At 37.4% G+C, this 21,837-nt stretch overlaps 1 protein-coding gene across 1 annotated transcript in view; it reads left to right on the top strand.

Moving 5' to 3' along the window:
- Mcu (mitochondrial calcium uniporter) overlaps window positions 1-21,837 on the top strand; it is a gene marked incomplete at its 5' end in the record, with an annotated part of 98,632 nt that extends 76,795 nt beyond the window's left edge. The window contains 6 exons of the mRNA XM_048808798.1: window positions 929-1,099; window positions 2,201-2,305; window positions 9,546-9,706; window positions 11,377-11,580; window positions 18,349-18,465; window positions 19,957-21,837. Coding sequence (XP_048664755.1) covers window positions 929-1,099; window positions 2,201-2,305; window positions 9,546-9,706; window positions 11,377-11,580; window positions 18,349-18,465; window positions 19,957-20,034 — 836 coding nt within the window. The remainder of the gene's footprint in view (window positions 1-928; window positions 1,100-2,200; window positions 2,306-9,545; window positions 9,707-11,376; window positions 11,581-18,348; window positions 18,466-19,956) is intronic.

Raw genomic sequence — 21,837 nt, 5'->3', positions numbered from 1 at the left:
TCCTCCTCCTCTCCTCCTCCTCCTTCTTCTTCATGCTAACAGCAATTTTAAATGTTTAGTTGCTTGTGTGAAATTTTCTGGTTTAAAACTTTATTTTAAAAATTCATTTGAAAAGTATTCTGAAAGGATATTATTTTGACATTCATTTTATGGACTAAGACTCTCTAAATCAAGGCTACTAAGGACAAAAAACAAGGAAATAAGAAATTTTTGCCATTCAATTATAGAAGATCCCTGTAATTCTATAGCTTATAATATTTTCCTTCATAACTTTTTGTTATAAAATCCCAAATAGTTGAGTTATGGCTTCTGGCTAAGCTCAGGATGATGGTCCAAAGGACATGAAAGGAATTAGTTTTGGTTATATCATGTTAATATTGTATAAGAGAATGCGTCTTAGGCGCTTTGGAATAACATTGTATTCTAAATAATGAGTTTACTCCTTGAGCATGAGCCTAATTTATTAGTGTATTTTAAGAAGATATTGTTCCCTAGTGATTTTTTAAAGCCCTGGAATCCAAGAGCCACCTCTTAATAGGCTGTGGAGTCTGGCCCTGCTGTCCCTGGCTACTTTTTAAAATGTTAATGGAACCAGGACTTATATTCACCAGTGCCAAGAACTCTACCTCTTATTCCTAAGAATGCCTCTGTTTGACACCCAGAAGACAATTCCATGCCTATTTTTTTTATTATTTCTTTGGTTTTTTTCATATCCAAAAAATAAATTCCTTAGGTCTCTTTGATCTTCCGTAGCCAGTTCCCTGACCAACCTACAACTAAAAGCTAAAGGGCATAGTCATAAACACTCTCTGAAAACATTTTAAGCCACACTAATAATAATAGACTCCATGTGAAAAAAATAGTAGTAATATGGCTTTAACTTATAAAAAATTTAGTTATCATATATTTGTGTATCTTTTCCATTCAGATGTGACAGTGGTTTATCAAAATGGGTTACCAGTGATATCCGTAAGGCTACCATCCCGGCGTGAACGCTGCCAGTTCACACTCAAACCTATCTCAGACTCCGTTGGTGTGTTTTTACGGCAACTGCAAGAAGAGGATCGGGGAATTGACAGAGTTGCGATCTATTCTCCAGGTATAGTCACCTTCGTTTTTAATTTTCACATGCTCTCATTTCTCCCCACACTATTTCTAGACATACAGACACAGGTCACTGCAAAAGAATATCATACTGTTAATTTTAGAAAGCTTTTTGCTTAGCAAGTGCCAGAAGACACCAATTTTTCTCCCAGTAGTTCTCAGGGTATAATTATTCAGTTTTAGCAAATGTATATGCACAGGGAGTCTCATTCTAAAGCAACTCACACGTAATGCCATGGGCAAGGATGAGCAGTCAAATCACATTTTATGTTATGGAGACCTTTCTCAGTACCTTAGGCATTGAATAAATTTTTCTAATAGTTGAGCCCTCATCCCTGGAGAAATATTAGATCTTCTTTTTAGATCTTCTTATGTTTTTCACATAAATAGAGCATATAATTTGAAAAGAATATAAAATAAGTCACTAAAAATTCCCATTTGATATATAATATGTTTAATTAATTATTTTTAAGTGCCTTAAATTTTTTTCTTTTGAAAAATTCAAAACCTACAGAAAACTTGAAAAACTAATATAATAAGTACCTATTTACCTTTTACCTGGTCAGTTATTAACAACTGCCACATTTCTGTTTAAGTATTTTAAATATATGCCCAATTGATCTAGTAATGTAATTAATAGACCAACTTGGTGTACTTGGCTCACCCTATCATCCATCCCTGCTGAATTAATTAGCAACGAATCTTGAGTATACAGAAAAGCACCATATGCTAGAAAACATTGGCTTTTTTAAAAATTAACTTAGCCAGCTTCCATCATAGACAAATGTAAGAAGTCCATTTAGCTTTCTCAGTGACCCTAGATTTCCAACTGACATCTAAAATATATAGTCAGAAATTATTTCACGTGTTAATACAGTTGCAGTAAAAATGTTTTGTTAAATCACTTTTGAGACCTATGAACAAAGAGCTTCAGACAATCTAAACTTTGACCATAGAGCTGGGGTGTGAAGCAAAAGATTAACTGGAGTTTAGAAGAGAAGAGATAATTTTAAAAACCTGCTTTGAGGATTGCTTTTTCCTGACCATTCTTGAATAATTATGGACATATGACAAATTTAATTTCAAATTTTCACAGATGGCGTTCGAGTTGCTGCCTCAACAGGAATAGACCTCCTCCTCCTTGATGACTTTAAACTGGTCATTAATGACTTAACATATCATGTACGACCACCAAAAAGAGGTAAAAAAAAAAAAAAAAACGTAGCATTCATAAGGCAGGAAGGGTGTTGGGGAAGAACTTTATTTTATGTGCTTCCATGTTCTCTTAAACATTGTAACTGGCATTAATCTCTCTCTCTCTCTCTCTCTCTCTCTCTCTTTTTTTTTTTTTTTTTTTTTTNGTGTCTGAGGCACCACTGATCTCTTTCAACTGAGTGCATTAAAGTAAGAGAACAGTTTGAATTTCTGTATTTAAGAAGGATGCAGTCCATTCTAATGAGTAAGTAGGTTCCCCTTCCCCACATTGTAACTCTTTAGAGAAGGCTAGGTGGAGGAAAGAAATTGAAGGCAGTATAAAGGCTTTGAGTGTCAGATGATGAAGATTAATACTAGGGATTTTATATACATGGTTTTTGCCAAGTAGCTGAGATTGGCTTTGAATTTACAATCCTCCTGCCTCAGCCTCCCAGGCCTCCCTGGGACTATGGTGTGTGCCATCTCACCCAGCATTCATTTCTCTCTCTCTCCCTCTCCCCCATTCTCTCATTTGTTTTTTTCCCTGTTGATGGGAATCTTGGAACTAAAAATACCCTATGAGTGTCATATAAACTATAATTTCACATACTTATACCAGACACTGAGGCCAGAGGCTTATTCATATAGAGTTTAATATAGCAACATTCCATGATTTTGTGAGATTGGAAGTTTGTTGTGGATCCTTAAGTGTTGATAGCCTGACCAAAGTTGGAACAAGGAAACATATCACAACAGTAAGGCTAGCAGCTCCATAATATTCTTTTTTTATATTTTATTTTAATTGTAGTTGGACACAATACCTTTATTTTTATTTTTTTTTTTATGTGGTGCTGATGATTGAACCCAGCTCCCTGCATGTGCTAGGCGAGCGCTGTACCACGGAGCCACAACCCCAGCCCTCCATAACCTTCTTTTAGTAATCAGAGCTGTATTTAACTGGATTCCTCTCTAACCACTGCAGGACGAGAGGAGTAACCTATCTCATTTAGATGGTTTCAAAATGTAATTAAACCTAAAATGGAAGAAAGATTCTAGAAAGGATCACAAAAAGCCCTTCACCCAGTCTATGCCAAAGTAAAATTAACTACCTCTCTCCTATTCTTAGAAAAAGAGAGAACATATCCTATATCACTAGAAGATAGAATGTGTGTGTGTGTGTGTGTGTGTGTGTGTGTGTGAGAGAGAGAGAGAGAGAGAGAGAGAGAGAGAGAGAGAGAGAGAGAGAGAGAACAAGAATGAACCCAGGGCTTTCTACATTAGAAAGCATACTTTTTGTGCTAAGGAGAATCAGTCTGATTGGTACCACTAAATCCCTTCTCCTATTTATCCATCCAGAGTATACTGAAGACCTTGTTTCTCTCTTAATGATATAAATTATTTAAGCAAAGAAGTTGAGTAGACAAACCAAATACCAACAATAATGATTGCCTCATTAGAGCCCAAATATCCAAAATCCTTCCCAAACCACATTTGTGGCTGAAAAAAAAAAATTTCAGTGCCCGTTATATTAGCATGTCTCCCCTGTCTTTCTGTACCTTAATTATCCTGGAATCAATAGCCTGTACAGTAACATTAATAAACATCTAATTGCCTTTTAGTGAAGCATAACACTAATCATCCAGAGTGCTATTGTTAAGCTGTTTTCAGATTTATTTTCCCTTTTTCTATAACTTCATCTCTAAGTATGTGGGCAGATTTTTCAGGGCCAAGGATTTGTGATTATTATTCTCCTCCACTATGACAGTACCTTGGAACCATTTTTTTCCTGTCAAGAAAACCTGACAAAATAAATCATAAACTCTTGAGTCTGCCAGCACTTTACTGATGCATAATCAGAAAGATAACAACTGTATATTCAGCCAGGCCTCGTATTGGACATCTGTGAGCTATCATGTAGTTTATTATTTTCTCTTTTTTCATTGTTATTAGAGAGTATTGCTGTTACACATTAATTTTTTTTATTTGTTTAGAATAGATAATATACTTATAAGGTTCAACTCCCAAAGTCTAAAAGGAGTTTGGGGAAAAGTCACCTCATTTCCATTCCCCAGCTACCCATTTTCCTCTGCATCATAGAGCACTGTTCTTGGTTTCTTAAGTCTCCTGCCAGGACACTGTATGCATTTATAGGCAAATACGAATGCATGTTTTTCTCTTTTTATGCAAATAGTAGCATACCATACATACTGTATCAGTCAGGGTTCAATTGGAAAACAAAACTACATGATTATTATGGAATAAAAGATTTAATCTGGGAGTAAGACCTTGTACAATTGCAGATGAAGATGAAGAAGTAGGAGTTGGAAAGGAAAGGAAGAACTTGGACAGTCAGAGAAGGTCAATAATTTTGAAGCAGTGGCACAGGTGGGCAAATCAAAACATGACAGGGAACCTGGAAATCCAGGCCCATCCCATTTTTAGGGTAGAACTGTTGGAGCACAGAAAGAGAAATTCTTCAGTGTTATCAAGTAGAACTTTCTGTGGTGTTGGAAATGTTCCATTTCTGCATTGTCCCTCAGTCACATTTAGCCACTGAACCCTTATAATATGGCTAATGTAACTAAGGAACTGAATTTTTATTTAATCTTAATTAATTTAAATAGCAGCATGTAACAGGTTGGGGAAATGTTAGTCAAAGAATACAAAATTTCAGGGCTAGGGTTGTGGCTCAGTGGTAGAGTACCCGCCTAGCATGCCTGAGGCACTAGGTTCGATCCTCAGCACCATGTAAATGTAAAATGAAGATATTGTGTCCACCTAAAACTAAAAAATAAATATTAAAAAAAATACAAAATTTCAGTTCGGAGGAATGAGTTAGGACATCTGCTGTACAACAGGGTGACTACAGTTAGCAACACTGTATTCTCCAAAACTGCTCAGAGTAGATTTTGTGTTTTCACCACAAAAAAAAAAAAAAAAGAAAAGAAAGAAAGCCACAAAAAAGTATGTTAGCTCAATTTAGCCATTCCAAAATGTATACATATTTCCAAAAAAAGTATGTGACAAATATATGTACATAATTATTAGTTGTCAATTTAAGATAAATAATAAGTTAAAAATAAATAACTAGGTGTGGTGGTGCATGCCTGTAATCCCAGCGGCTCTGGAGGCAGAGGCAGGAGGATCACAAGTTCAAAGCCAGCCTCAGCAACTTAGCAAGGCCCTAAGTAACTCAGTGAGACCCTGTCTCTAAATAAATATGGAAAAGGGCTGGGGATGTGGCTCAGGGGTTAAGTGCCCCTGGGTCCAATCCCGGGTACCAAAAAATAAAATAAATAATAAATTAATAAATAGCAAATGTGGCTAGTGGCTACCATATTGAACAGGACATCTTTAGAAGTTTGCCTTTCAATGTGGCCCTGTTTTGCTGCTAATCAACAGAAGTAACAGTTGAAAAAAAAGAGATGGATACAGAAGAGAGGAGAACAGGCACAGCTGATATCTGCAGACACCTGTGCATCTGTCTCACTACTAAACACCCTTCAGGCTCTATTTCACTTTCACCTCCTAATCTCCCCTGAATTTCTCTTTTGGTTAACCCTGATTCAGGACAATACAGGGAAGGATATTGCAGGAAACATAATACCAATTTAGCAGATTTACCATGTTTAAAAACCATTAAACTGCAAGACTTGGTGGTACATGCCTATAATCCCATGATCCTGAGACAAGGGGATTGCAAGTTCAAGGCCAGCCAGGGCAAATTGGTGAGATCCTGTCTCAAAATAAGAACAACAACAACGAAGTAACACTGGGGTGTAGCTCAGTGGTAGGGTATTAGCACGTGTAAGGGCCCAGGTTGTATCCCCAATACCACACAAACACACAAAATAAATGAATACAAGAAACAATAAACTATTTTCTCATCTAATGGTAGATCATGAAGGTCTTAACATACCAGTACATAAAGAATTCTTCATGCTTTTTCACAGTTGCCATGTTGTACATTGTATGAACATCACTTTTCATTTAACTGTGTATTTCATAATTTACCAACAAATTTTTGTGTTGTTTTCATGTTTTGCTACCGTCTATAAACAGCATCAGATAACTTTGAATTTATGTGAGGAAGTATATGCATGCATACATGAGAAAATAAATCTGTTATCTCTAGAAGTCCTATGTCAAAGAGTATATTGATCAACAGCTTAAATTTTAAAGAAAATGATTAAAGGTGCTGAAAGAATCAAAAGAGAAAAATTTTTTTACAATCTTGGAGTGAGAAAGAACTTTCTGATTATAACATATATATACACAAGAGACCAAAGAAAAAAATTGACAGAAAAAAATAAATTTCATAGTAGAACTATGAAAGAATTAATTTTTAAACTAAGAAGTCTTCAGTGAATGATAGTCTAACAGAAACTTAGCTTTCCTTGTGACACAAATGCCAAAGCTGATTTCATATTTTACAGATCCTCAGCTAATGGTTGTTCCTAACTATCTGGGCATTTTTAACATACCATGCTTCATTAGGAAAAGGAGAAGAGAGAGTTTGTTTCATTGGGTTCCTTCTTCTCTCCCTCCTTTCTTCTCTTAGATTTCTAAGCAGATATGGTGTGATCATAGCACTAAAAGTTAAAATGGAAAGAAGGGGCAGAGAGTAGGAAAGACACTGCATACCAGATCTTTTCCCACCTGCTCCAGGTGCTCTGTGAATATCATTACTAGACCTTTTTAGATTTTTATTTCTTTCCCCTCTGTAGTGAGGAGATCAGTACAAAAGTTTTCTTAATCTTATCTTTCTAGGATTCACATTCCTCATTCTTATATCGTGGACATCAAGCTTACTCATGCTGTCATCTGGAGGATAACATGGGAAAATATTTGTGAAAGGGTTTTGTTCACCATAGGTAATTTACACCTCCTTCAGGAAGTGTCTTTTTGACAGGGAACTAAGCAGTGGGAGAAATACAAATATCTGTATAGAAAGTATAGTAAAAGCACTGTAACTCAGCTCCAGGTCTGGGAATCAGGAAACACGGACTCCACCACTTCCCACCAACATTCTGGATAATTTCCTCTTCTAGTAACTTTGGAAAGTTCAAATCATATGTAAATGTAAACTGCAACTGTGGTATGAAGAAGACCCTGTTGACTTAGGTGACCTCTGCAACTCAGAGTATTCTTGCTTTTGTCCGTTCCTGTTAGTTCAACATACATTAATTGAAGCATGCAAGATGCTGTACTAAGTGCTTTATCCCATTTTACCACTTCAGCTCTTCTCTAGTTGAATTTTCTACCCTTTTTCAGATTTTCTCATTAATTGAATTTATGTGATAAGTGTCCTAAAGGACATCCCTGAAGAATATTTGAAATATTTGGTTAATTCTGACTGTGGCTTAGAAGAGGGCTGACCTTATGCTATGGCTAACAAAACGTCACATTTAAAGCTAATAAGATTCTTAAACAAAAACTTTGTATTTGGCACTTTTTTAAAAATATATTTGATAGTTTAGATTGAGTTTTTATTAGATATTCAAAACATAACTTTTAGATTTCTGAAAATATACTACTCACAGTAGAGAATATTGAATCAAGGAATTTAATCCTTTGCTCTTTCAATTATTCTTATAACTTCATGCCCTTTAGATATGAGGCCCATACACCTGTCTCTGTCTTTTTCAACAGGAATGTATAAAAGTTAATGTGGCAAGAGGAAGACGCCTGGGGGTTAAGATTATTAGGGTGAAATTATTTTCATTTTTACCTATGTATTTGCTAATTTGAAATACTGTATAATTTTCTCAGAAATTTCTAAAGGAAAAAATTAATTAAAATGGCAAGATTACAGATAAATTATAGATCAGCATTTGTATATTTGTGGAAAGGTACCCAGAACTGATCCCAGGGCCTTGTGCAGCTATGCATGCATTCTACCACTGAGTTGCATCCTCAGAACTTTTGTATTTTATTTTTCAGATAATCTCCATAAGTAGTTCAGGCTGGCCTCAAACTTGCAATCCTCTTGCTCAGCTTCCCAAGCAGCTGGGATTACAGGTGTGTGCACTGTCGCACTTGACTATAGATCAGCATTTTAATAAGCATGATCATCAGATTGATCCAAAATCTCTCTATTAATTTTTGCTGGGTATGGTGGCACATGCCTGTAATCCCAGAAGCTCCGGAGACTGAGGCAGGAGAATCTCAAGGCGAGTTCAAAGCAACAGCGAAGCACTAAGCAACTCGGTGGGACCCTATCTCTAAATGAAATGAAATACAAAATAGGGCTGGGGATATGGCTCAGCGGTCAAGTGCCCCTGACTTCAGTCCCTGGTGCCCAAAACAAACAAACAAAAATCCCTATCTACTAGTTTTTAACATTTGTTTTAATTTTGCCTTATCTAATGAATTTTATTATTTGTGGTGCTGGGGATCAATCCAGGGCCTTACACTAGCACCCTACCACTGAGCTACATCTGCCAACCTGAAGATTATTATTATTGGCATTATTTTTCTTAATATTATCCTTAACTGTAGCCACATTTGTAGTATCTAGGCTTCTAAGAATAATGGTGAGGGGAAGGGAGGGGACATGGGATTAGAAATGATGGTGGAATGTGATGGTCATTATTATCCAAAGTACATGTATGAAGACACGAATCGGTGTCAATATACTTTGTATACAACCTGAGATATGAAAAATTGTGCTCTAGGAATTTAATTGTATAATAAGTATATCTGTATATATAATATGTATAATAAGAATTGTAATGCATTGCACTGTTGTAAATTTTAAAAAAAGAATAATGGTAAATAGCACTTTCAAAATATTTGAGTTACCTAAATATGAATTTACTTTCTAGATTTGGGACAATTCATTGTTTAAAAATAACTGTTACTTTCCTTCAGTTTAACACTGAAGGTAGGACATCTATAATGGATGAATCTTCCTTGTAATCTTGTCATGTTTTTAATTTTTTTAGTTGTAGATGGACACATACCTTTATTTGATTTATTTACTTCTATGTGGTGCTGAGAATCCAACCCCAGTGCCTCACACATGCTAGGCAGGCGCTCTACCACTGAGCCCCAACCCCAGCCCCCTTGTCATTTCTAAGGCATACTTTTTTTTTTTTTTTAGAGAGAGAGAAAGAGAGAGAATTTTAATATGTATTTTTTAGTTTTCGGCAGACACAACATCTTTGTTTGTATGGGTGCTGAGGATCGAACCCGGGCCGCCTAAGGCGTACATTTTTAAAGGAAACTTAACCCCTTTCTTTCAGACCTCTTAAGCCATGAAAACGCAGCAACGCTGAATGACGTGAAGACGCTGGTCCAGCAGCTCTACACCACGCTGTGCATTGAGCAGCACCAGCTAAACAAGGAGAGGGAGCTTATCGAGAGATTAGAAAACCTCAAAGAGCAGCTGGCTCCCCTGGAAAAGGTGACCATGGAAATATCAGACTTTTCACCTACAAATACGCACATGTGTTTGTTTTTTCTTCTGAGTTTCCTGTAATTGAGTCATTATCTGTCAAATTAGCCCATTAGTTTATAAGGCTGAACCTTAAAAGTTCATATCAAATCTAAGAAAGGAATGGGAATAGTTTGGAACCTCGATAATGGACTTAGAGCTCTGAGGTCTCAGTGCACTGCCTTTAATCAGATTTACCATCTTTGAAACAAGGATTGCAATAATTTCTTAGTATAGTGGATAATGATTTTAGCCAAATTACGAATGAATATTGTAAGGAATATTATACAGCTCTTAAAATGATTATGTAAATCTAATTTGCTACAGAAAATATTAATGATAAACATGAATGATACGCTATGGAAAGTAAATTCTAAATTAATGTTTGTACTCTGATCTAATTTTTAAATGTGTTATGCATATAGCTATACACAGTATATATATCCATATTCACAATCAGAAGGAATGCTAATAGTAGGAATATGACTGATTTTTCTTAATACTTTTTAGACTGTTTTACAAGTTACCCTTAATTTTTTATGATGATGTCAGTACAGTCATGGTTTATTTAATGATAGGAATAAATGTGTCTCTAGGTGATTTCATTGTGAGACCTTGTTAGAGTGTCCTTACACAGACTTGGATGGTCTAGTCACTCACTCAACATGGCCTCTTCATGCAGAATGAGCATGAGATGTGTGAGGCTGCTGCTGATGTAACTGTAGAATTCTTTATAAGTAGGAGGAATGGCTCAAAAATAATGATTATAAAAAATATAATCTAGTAAACACATAAACCTACTGGTAACAGTGCATTATTATCATCAGGTGTACACGATACATGATTGTATTGCTATACTTCGTACAACTAACAGGGCAGTAGGCTTGTTTACACCAGCATCACACACACATCTAAGTAACGCACTGTGCTGTGGCGTTACAGCAGTGATGCTGTCACAGAGGATGGGAATTGTTCAGCTCCATTATTTCCTTGTGGGACCACCATCATGCATGTGGCCCATCCCTGAAATGTTGTATGGCCTGTGACTATTTTCATTGATAAGGAAGAGAATAAACGCTTATAATATTGTGCTTTTTCTAATTTCTTACAAATGTTTAGCATATGCCATGAATTGTACTAATTACTGGCATTCCCTTATTTAATCCTCAGAATGACTCTATAATAAAGTTAGTGGTGTTTTGCAGATCAGTGCCCTGAACCTACCCACTTGAATCCAGACTCCATGTTCTGATGTACCCTACTTTTGTGCCCCTAGTATAGCACTTGAGTTAAAACCGATAAGAGGTTAAATCTTATACACAAGAGTGAGAGACCATTTGGTATGTTTTCATTTTACTCTTTCAAAGAAGATAATCCTGTAGCTGGATGAAGAGCAGTTGAAGCTCACCCCTATATTTTCACTTATTTCTAGGATGAAATTTAAATAAAATACAAAATCTTAGTTGTCCCTGTAAGATATTTTATTCAGTGAAAACTATAGTTGCGATTTTACTAGAATTGAGTCTAACTTGTGTCTTGATTATAAGCCTTTTTTCTTTAGCAGGCATAGAATAGTTTATAAAAGACTTTTAAATTGGTTCCATGTCAGATGACTTACAACTGAGCATGTTTACCAACAGGTACGAATCGAAATTAGCAGAAAAGCTGAGAAGAGGACCACTTTGGTGCTATGGGGTGGCCTTGCCTACATGGCTACACAGTTTGGCATTTTGGCCCGGCTCACCTGGTGGGAATATTCCTGGGACATCATGGAGCCAGTCACCTACTTTATCACTTATGGAAGTGCCATGGCAATGTATGCATATTTTGTAATGACACGCCAGGTAAGACTCCTCTTCAGATAACTTTCTTATGAGACAGTAATAAAGTCTTGATTGTGTCAGTAGCTCTCTTTTCTCTCACATTTTTTTCCATGACTAGTTCTCTTTAAATACTCATTTATCATGTATGCACACACATATGTGCATGTTTGTCACTTATGTATCAGGCACTACTGTTGTTGGTGTTAAAGCTAGAGAGGTAGGTATGTGGCATGGCCGTAGCCCCTCATGCAGCTCACAGGTCATTAAGATAGCCGTATATACCACTGCATTCAGAAAAATAGACTCTAATAAGAATGGAATAGGGGAGCAAAGGAGAAGAGTGGCCAGTGTGGATAACTTGTTCACTGTGTTGGGCTTGATTTTTTTTAATGTGTCCTATAATTAATTGAACAGTTGGATGTCACACACTTTTATTGAGCTCTTGGAATGGAGAACTGATGATGAATAATCAAATACTTGAACTAAACCCTGAACTACTTCTATGTATATTAAAGGGTAAATGTTTTCTTGTTCTTTTTACTTCATGGTATGGAGGTGAAAATTAGATACTTAATCACTGCACACTCTTATTCTGCTCTTCATCAGCCAAGGCTCGTTTATTGAATATAGGAATCCAATCCAAACCAAATTTTCATTGTCAATGTTAGTTTAAGTATCTTAGAAAATTCATAGTGTCACTTTGGAAAATATGAGAGATAAATCATCTTTTTTTATTTTATTTTATTTTTTGTGCCTGAGGCTGGAACTCAGGGCCTCCCATGTGCTTTGCCACTGAGCTATATCCCCAGCTCCTGTTGACTCTTATAACGGTATCTGTGATGCCATCACAAATCCAACCTGGCCTTCCCTTGAATGACAAGCATTTAAGATAACTCAGGCACGTGAGAAGTGTCTTCCTTTCCTTATGTGCCGGGAGAAAGCTGAGGGGTGCTTCTCAGATTTTTCAAAGCTGCTAGTGAACATTGGCATTTTGGTTTTGTGGTTAGATCAGTGGTCATGAGCCTATTTATGTGGCGGAAAAGGAAAGCATGAGAATGTTATTTAACCTTTCTGGGCCTCTCAACTTGTCTAGTGAAGACAAAAGAAAGTAAACTGTTCATATGCCTCTAATGTTGGCCCAGAGCCTGACACATCTAGTCCCTTCTCTGGTTCATATTGTCACTGGATGAGCAAAAGTGAACAGCTGCATCATTCCTACCTAATCACAGTCTAGACAGGCTCCTGTCTGACTCCACTCTCTCCTCTTCAATCTGGGGATTCATGGCTGGTTGCTGTCTGTCCTTTTCAATGACTCTAAATTCCTCTGTGTCTGTTCTGTGTGTTCTAAACAACCAAATCATGGTCTCTGACCCCCCAAGACGTCCTGAGTTACCTGCAGCTTCATTTCCACTTCACACCATTCTTTCAACTAGAAAGTTCCCCTGTTGATTCCTTCCTGCCGTATTCCAGGGTTCACTTAAATGCTTATCTTTCGTGGACTTTTGACTCTTCTCTCCAGTTGACTTCTGTCGGTCCTTCTGAATCCCCGTGTAACACCATGCCTCCCATTTCACCCATCTCCTGCCTTCTTGAGCAACATCTTTTCCCTCATACTGGATTACGCTGTCTTTTGAGGCTGGGCACTTGGTTTTATTCAACTTTTATTTCCTCACCACATAACATGGCACCTTACACCTAGAACACTCTGAGTGAATTGAACATATAAAATAAACGACAGCCACAAACTAGAGCTTTTCCAGTTATCCCTTGAATGTAGAGAGCACCTTTGATACATCTCTTGCTAATCAAGAACAAAATGGTATTTCCTTGTAGACTTTGCATTTCCTTGATTACTGAGAAAAGATTAAGCATTCTTCACACTCCTGTGAAAGGCTCATGCCTTTTACTTGGTCTTACTGTGAACTACCTTTTCTTGAGGTTGATTATGTGTCAGGCATTTTATATCAGTACATAAATATGTACATAAACATTTCGTCTCAACTTTATAAGTTTGTACCCCCATTTTAAAGATGAGGAATTGAGACTCAGTGAAGATAAATAATCTTTCCAAATAGTATGTGTAGTTGAACATGAAATAAATGACAGCCACAGGACCAGGAACTGAACTCAGATGTGTCTTGCCCCACAGGCTGTTCTTTCCACTCAATTATCATGCTACCTTCTGTTAACTTTATTTATGAGTGGTTACCTCTGAAAACCATAATTAATCTGAATCTAGAAATCAAATAGAAACATGTTGGAGAAATAATTACTGCTGATTAAAAGCTGTTTTGTAAATGTTTTCTTGAACTAAAGATTAATGCAAGGTATTGGACTTGAACACATGTCAGCACTTTTTTTCTTCTCATTATCATGTGGTAGGATCTTTATTCAATACCTTATCTTTCCTATTAGTTAAATGTTCCACTTCTGATTCCCAAAACATTGTTGCTGCCCCCAAGTGACAAGTTGCAAAATAGCAGTAGTAAACAAACAAGTTAGCCACTTACTCAGTTATGAACCAGGAATCACTGACCAAATAAAATGTAAACATTTGTTTCTTATGTTAGATATTCTTTTACCTAACTGCTATTGTAATTAACACCATGAAGCACAGGGCCTGTTCAGTAACATTAAACTTCTATACTGTTACACTGACGTGCTTCATTTGTTAGCAGCCTAAATATATCCCAATAGTATATTAAGCTACAAAAAATATATGATGGCAAGTTCCTTGAAATAATGAAACGCAGTGGAATATGGAGCACCTGAGTACCAGGTGGAAAAGGAGACTGACAATAAGAATCGACAATCAGCATGCAGGCTGCCCACCCGTCCCACATACCAGCCTGGTCATTTGCAACAGAGGGGATGTTGCCTCGAGGGGGTGAATAGTGGTTCTTGAGGAGTAAAAACATCTCAGGTGTTACAGTACATAATAAGATATACACTATAATTTTAGTGTTAAATATTCTTTGGGGAATGGAACAAGCAGGGGGAAAAATGTCTAGAAAAAGAGTCTGGGGGTGGGCAGTAATGAAAGACAATGTTAAGAAACAATAGGCTGCCATTTAATATCCTTCTTCTTTTCAGTTTCTTCAATCATCATTTGTATTCTGCTCCAGTAAACCACCTCCATGGCCATCCAGAACCTTCTTTCCTGGACTGTATCACTATGATATAACCAACATACAACTTTGTGATCACAATTTCTTATCTTTCTGGCCCTTTTATTCCCTCCCTCACTCCTTTGACCTCATCCAGACTTTTAGGCTACTGACATCTTTATCTCAACTTTTTACCACAACATACCCTTCCCTTTCTTCTTTGGACCTATTGCCAGTCTCTTTGTACCCTAGAATCCCTGTCCTTTGCCTTCCTGCTGTAAGTACTCCATAGACTCCTAACTTGGGGTGCATCAGGCCCTTTATCCTGTACCCAAGCTACTAAACATTGCTAGAGAAAAATCATATCATAGTGTAGAATGGGCCACTGCTTGTGTTTATTTTGTGTGTGTGTGTTCCCTGTTTTCAACCTCTCCCATTCTGACTCTCATAACTAAGCTGTGTCTTTTTGCACAGAGTCAGATAGTGAAATTTCTAGAATAGATTCTAACATGTAATTGCTCAGTTAATGCCTGATGCCCAAAAGAGAGAGCATAGAATATATTTGAATAAATTTAGCTTATATTTCTATTTACATCCTAAACAAAGACAGGTAAACAACCTAGTAACAGCAATTTAGATGACAGTAGAGGGCTTTGCCTCAAGTGCTTAATCCAACAGTTATTCCTCAGTCAGTGTTAGTGATTCGGACCTCAATTTTATCCATTTTTAAAAGGCTTCCACGGACTGTTTTTCTACTCTTCAGTCTAAATTTATCCTCATCGATAACTAAATATTGGGCTGGGGTTGTGGCTCAGTGGTAGAGCACTCACCTCGCATGTGCAAGACCCTGTGTTCGATCCTCAGCACCACATAAAAAATAAAATAAAATAAACAAATGAAATAAAGGTGTTGTGTCCAACTACAACTAAAAAATAAATTTAAAAAAATAACTAAATATTTGCTGCTTCATATGAGGTAACCACACAATCCCATCAGGATAAGTTATGTTAGACAAAACATAATCCACGTCTGCCTGAAAATAATAGAGACTAACAAAATGACAAAAACAAGCAGCAAGGATTAGAAGAAGAGGAGTCCCAAGCAGGCGGGCATGGTGTTCAGGTGGGCCTTTCCCTCTGGGGATTTGATTAGATTGAGGAGAGTGTTATGGAGAGACAGGGACCTGAGTCATACTTGATAACTGTGTTGGTCAGCTTTCTTTTGCTGTAGCCAAAATACTCGACAAGAACAACTTAGAGGAGGAAGGGTTTATTTTGACTCCCAGTTTCAGGGGTTCAGTCCATGGTAGCTGACTTTATTGCTCTGGACCTGAGGTGGAGGGGAGCATCATGGCAGAAGGGCATGGAGGAGAAAGGCAGCTCAGCTGGTGGCAGCTGGGAAGCAGAGAAGAGGAGGAGCCAGGGGACAAGATATGATCTCAAGGCCATGTCCTCAGGGACTACCTCCTCCACCCACGCCCCACTGCCTACAATTACCACCCAGTCAGTTTATTTGAATTATTAATCCATAATGGATTAATCTACTGATTAGGACATAGCTCTCAAACTAATCATTTCACCTCTGAGCATTCCTGCATGAACACAGGAGTTTGGAGAGAGGGGCACCTCATATCCAGACCATAATAATAACCTAGAGGGACCAAAGCCACAGAGCCTAGTGTCCAGGGCTCTCTTAACATAGGTCAAACACTCTTTCTTTGGTTTGGAACCTCTGCAGGCCCCACTGCAGAAGGATAAGCCTGTTATAGGCCCTTTTAGAAACCATGCTGCCCCTTTAATTCACTTCAGTCCTATAAATTAGGTTGGGGTAGTTGCAGAATACTGGTAACCCCACAGGGCTAGTGCTCACAGGCCCCAGGCAGAAGAAGCATAAACATCCCTGAGAGGAGATTACATTATCCTAAAGTTTAAGTTATTTTACTAATGACTTTGTAAATGCAAAGTTACACAGTAAAAAAGCACAAGGAAATTTCTACAGAAACAATAAACATTAGAATCAGACACAGATGAGGGATTAGATATTGGCATTTTCAGATATAGCCTTAAAAAGAATTATACTTACTACATTTAGGGAGCTGAAAGTCAAGGTTGAGCATGTTGGCAAATAACTCAATTTTACTTTTAAAGAAAAAAATGAAAATTCTAGAAATGAAATATAATAGATGGATTTAATAACAGATTAGACCTAACTAAAGACAAAAAATAGAGACCTGGAGTAAGCCAGAAACTATTCATATATGTATAGGAAAGTATTCAAAATGATGTATGGGAAGACAAAAAGATGTAAAATACAGAAAAGGCATAGGATATAGTGAAAAGTTCTAATGTAGATTTAATTTTATTGGAGTCTTAAAGAAGAAGAGAGAAAATGAGAAAAAACATTTTAAGAGCTAATGGCTTAAAATTTTCCAAAATGCTGAAGTACATCAGTTTACAGATTTAAGAATCCAGATAAACACCAACCAACATAAAGAAAAACAAATCCACATCTGGACACATCAATAGCAAAACTTCAAATACCAAAGCCAAAGGGGAAATCTTCAAAGCAGCTGAAGGATAATAGTAAAGCTTGTTTTCAAAGGGCTGCGCCGACTGCCCAGCAGCACTGAGCCCCAAGACGGCGCAGAGGCGGCTTCAATGTGTTGGGAGCAGATGACTAGGAGAATTCTGTGCTCAGCAAAATACGTCCTTTCAGAACAGGGGTGAAATAAAAGTATTTTCAGACAGAATCTGATACCATCAGATCTACACTAAAAGAAACACTAAAGGGTGTTGGAAGCAAATATTCTTCAAGCAGGAGGATCTCACAGATGAAAAATGAGAGAAACAGGAAGGCAATAAGAATGGCAGGTCTGGGAGTGGATCGAAGGGAATATTTTTTTTTTTTTTAGTTGGACACAATATCTTTTTTTTTTTAATATTTATTTTTCAGTTTTAGGCGGACACAACATCTTTGTATGTGGTGCTAAGGATCGAACCCAGGCCGTACACATGCCAGGCGAGCGTGCTACCGCTTGAGCCACATCCCCAGCCCCACAATACCTTTATTTTATTTATTTATTTTTATGTGGTGCTGACGATCGAATCCAGGGTCTCACACGTGCCAGGCAAGCACTCTACTGCTGAGCCACAACCCCAACCCATGAATATTAAATGTATAAAACAATTACAACTGTGGAATTTAAAGTACAGAGAGAATGAAGATATTCAATGGAGCAAAGGAGTCCAGAAGTGTTCTTAGAAGCATATTCATGCATACTAACTCAAACTGAGAAACAACCCAATAGTCTATCAATAGCAGAATAGATAATAAACAGTAATGTGCTCATATAATATAATATAGCATGGCAATGGAAATGAATACATCATATCTACAAAAGAGGAATCTCAGCCTGGTGCAGTGGCATAAGACTGTAGTCCCAGCTGCTGCGGAGGCTGAGGCAGGAAGACACTTGAGCCCAGGAGTTCAAGGTCAGCCTATGCAACGTAGCAAGAACTTGCCTCAAAACACACAAAAAAAGAGAAAATATTTAAGAATCAATACAGAACATTTCAGTGTCTTTATATGAGTGTTTGTATTGAATCTAATCAACAGTAAATACTTACTTTGTGAGGATAGTATGCTAAGGACTAATAATTTAATTTCTCCTTTATTTTTGTAGGAATATGTTTATCCAGAAGCCAGAGACAGACAATACTTACTATTTTTCCATAAAGGAGCCAAAAAGTCACGTTTTGACCTAGAGAAATATAATCAACTCAAGGATGCAATTGCTCAGGTAAGTTTTGAAAAAATTAAAATAAATCCCAACCCCATCTTCTATGACCTTATTATTATCCATAACCACAGTACTTCACCTGGGTAAACTGAAAGAGTGATCCAACCAACTTCTTCCTGTATAAATTACTCCTCAGTTAATAAAAATGACTATTTTAGCAACAAGCACCTCTGTAGGTTTTACAACACAAATTGCTGAAAAGATGGTGCTGCCTACCCTGCTAACACTTACACACGGAAAGTTAGGCTTTCCTACCTTTTAAAAAGTTTGTTTCTTTCTTTTTTTCCAGGGCTGAGGACCAGTCTCAGGGCCTTGAGTGTGCTAGGCATATGCTCTGCCCCTGAGCTAAATCCCCAACCCCAAGTTTGTTTCTTTTGAATGATTTTTCAACTAGAACTCTCTACTTTTCTCTCTTCTTTTTAATATTTCTACAATAATTGACACAAAGACCACAATGTGTGATAATAATGGGGCAAACATAAAATCCAGATAAGAAGAACTGTCAGGCACAGGTCAGAAGTTATTAAACTAGAACTTGCTTTTTAAAAAGAATGATGTATTTTATTTTTCACAGAAGCTACCTCTTGAAACTTCTGGGTGCACCTCCTTCAATCTGATGTCTTTGATTTGGGTGAATAAATTCTCACTCCTAATCCTCGTTCCTTTTCCCTGGAATGTTTTGTGGCCTTCGCAGTTTTTCATCAGTCCTTAGAAGGCCTTCCATCCTCTTCAATGCTTTTGTTACACTCCTCTGGACCTCCTCTGCCTTTTTTTTTTTTTTTTTTTTTGTGGGGGTCCTTTATGGTGATGAGAGATGCTTTGAATAGACTTATTCCATCTTCCTGCTTCAACCTTACTGCACTGTATTCTGTTGCTGCTCTGATGGTTCTCAACTGGAGGGGGTGCTGATCACATCCCTGGAGCTATTACAAATACAGATGCTTCAGTGCCACCCCATGTTTATTACTCCAACTTGAGGATGAGGTTTAAGAATGGGGGAGGTTTTGAAAGTGCTGCAGTTGATTGCATTTTTTTGTTTTAAAATTAACTAAGTTAAAAATTTAAACTGATATTAGCGATATAGAGTCTCTGGATAAATAAAAAATCTTGGAATTCACAAAAGACTACAGAAAAATGGAATGAAAATGTATTCATCAAAATCAAGTAACCCAAGTTAAAGTTTTGGATCCTTGCAAAGTTTGTGGGTGGGCTTATCACTGGACAATCATCATCAAACATGTATATTTTGATGTTCCCCAGAGCATCTGAGTCCTGCCCTTTTAGTAGCACTGACTTTTCTGGAGGCTTTGTGGACAGCTGAGACTGCAAAGGACTTGTTTTGGATTCTTTGTTGTCTTCTGATTTTCAGAGTAATTGGGATGATGTCTTTGACTCATAGTAATGGAGGAAAGAGTCTCCTTTTCTCAGTAGGCAGTAATGTCACTGAAAGTTTCACTAGTCAGTTTTACTTACCTTTTGTTTCTATTTTAGGCAGAAATGGATCTTAAGAGACTGAGAGACCCATTGCAAGTGCATCTCCCCCTCCGACAAATTGGTGAAAAAGATTGATCTGCAAAGAGCCTGTGAATCCCGGCAGAAAGAACACCTGTTTATAACTCTTGCCTTTTTAATTAAAGCATTGCAGGTGGAAGCTGGGAGCCATGTGGGGGTAGAGGGTTTTTACCTTTAATTATAAAACAAAAAGGATCTTAGAGAAAAAAAGAATGTTAAAATCTGAGGATCAGGCATCATGGAAAATAAGCTCAAAGGGCTTAGTGAATATTGTCTTAATCAAGCATCTTAATTTCTGAATGAAAATGATGCATTTATATAGTTGAGAGATTCACAAAGAGAAAACAATGCTGGGGGTGTTGGTTTCTTGAATCTTCTTCGCAGGGTCAGCAAAACAGTAACACACCAGCACCCCACCGAGCTCTATTTTTTTTTTAATTTAACATTTCTTATTTTTGACATAAATAAATATACCTGAAAAGCAAATCCTCATGATATGTGGGTGGCAACAGAGTCTGAGCCCATATCATTAGCATTTATTTTAAATTGAACCCAGTCTCTGCAAAGTTACTAGGAATCTCTTCCTCTAGTCCCCCTTTCTGACCAACTACCTGTTGGTTACACTAATTTTATCCAAATGATGATTGGAACTGACTATGACTGATAATTGATACTTTGGATTTCCCTTAATACCTTCTTAAATGTCTATATATCCCAGTGCTCTGGATCAGTATCTAGAAATCATTGGCAATACTGCATGAAGTTTCTCTGTTTTGTTTTTTACAATTAGTCTTTCAGAGGAGGAAAAATTTCCCTCTAAATACCTATCCCTCTCCCTCCACAACTCAGATCAGAGGAGGGTGTTCAGCTGTATTACCAAATCAGGAAGATGTAAGGTTTACAAATTGACTAAAAATCATGGCTCTTTAGCTATTTCAGAACCAGAATGATCTCATTGCTGTTAATCTGCTTGTATGACAGTTCCGGGCCGCCCAGATGGCACTGCTGTGTCTGGGGGCTTTATTAATCTTAAAAGACACACTTCCACACTGTTTGTGAGCTCTCCCACCTCCACCACCCAGTCGTTATAAATCAAGTGTGTGGATCTCAAAGGGTGCAATTTATCTTTATACAGGAATACATTTCTATGGCTTCCTTCAGCCTCCCCTCTCCACCCTATTTTTTCTTATATTCAAATGAGAGAAAGAAAAATTGATCTTATACTCTATCAAAATGTTTTCTACCGCATTTCCAGATGACATCTGCACGTGAAGAGTAAAGGAATCTGTGTGTGATATGATGTTTTTAATGACTGTGAGGGCAGGATGGCCAGGAGGATGGGGGCTCGCTACACATCTGATTGTCTTTCTTTCACATGACTCATCCCTCCTCATGTGACAAGAAGTTTCTTTTTCTTCCTCCTTTGGGATCATTGTATATGAAGAGAAAACCTTTAAATGACAAACCCAGACTCCAGGTGCCTTGCAGAGGTCAAAGGCCAGACTGCTGCTCCCGCCACCACCCTTCACTGGCATGATGGAATGAAAGGATGCATGCCTGCCCCCAGCCCGCCTCCAACTTCCTTCCCTGTCCTTCAGCCCCTCCCTCATTTATTTTTGTTGTGTGGATTATTTTTAAACCATTTATCCTGTTTGTGTCAGGGTTTTTAAGAAGAAACAGCACAGTGCAATGAGCAAATCCTTTTGGGGTGTGTGGGAGGCAAGGGAGGGAGGACTCGGAGAAAAGTCCTTTAAACAAATAGCAAAATATTGAACATGTGTAAAATCCTGTATCATTTATGAAATATGTATAAAAAGCAATGTACCTTCTGGAACAATAAATACTTATTCAATTTTTGAA

Source organism: Marmota marmota, unplaced genomic scaffold (genome assembly GCF_001458135.2).
Source record: "Marmota marmota marmota unplaced genomic scaffold, marMar, whole genome shotgun sequence".
NCBI lineage: Eukaryota > Metazoa > Chordata > Mammalia > Rodentia > Sciuridae > Marmota > Marmota marmota.
This window is presented reverse-complemented; position numbering and strand designations above follow the sequence as displayed.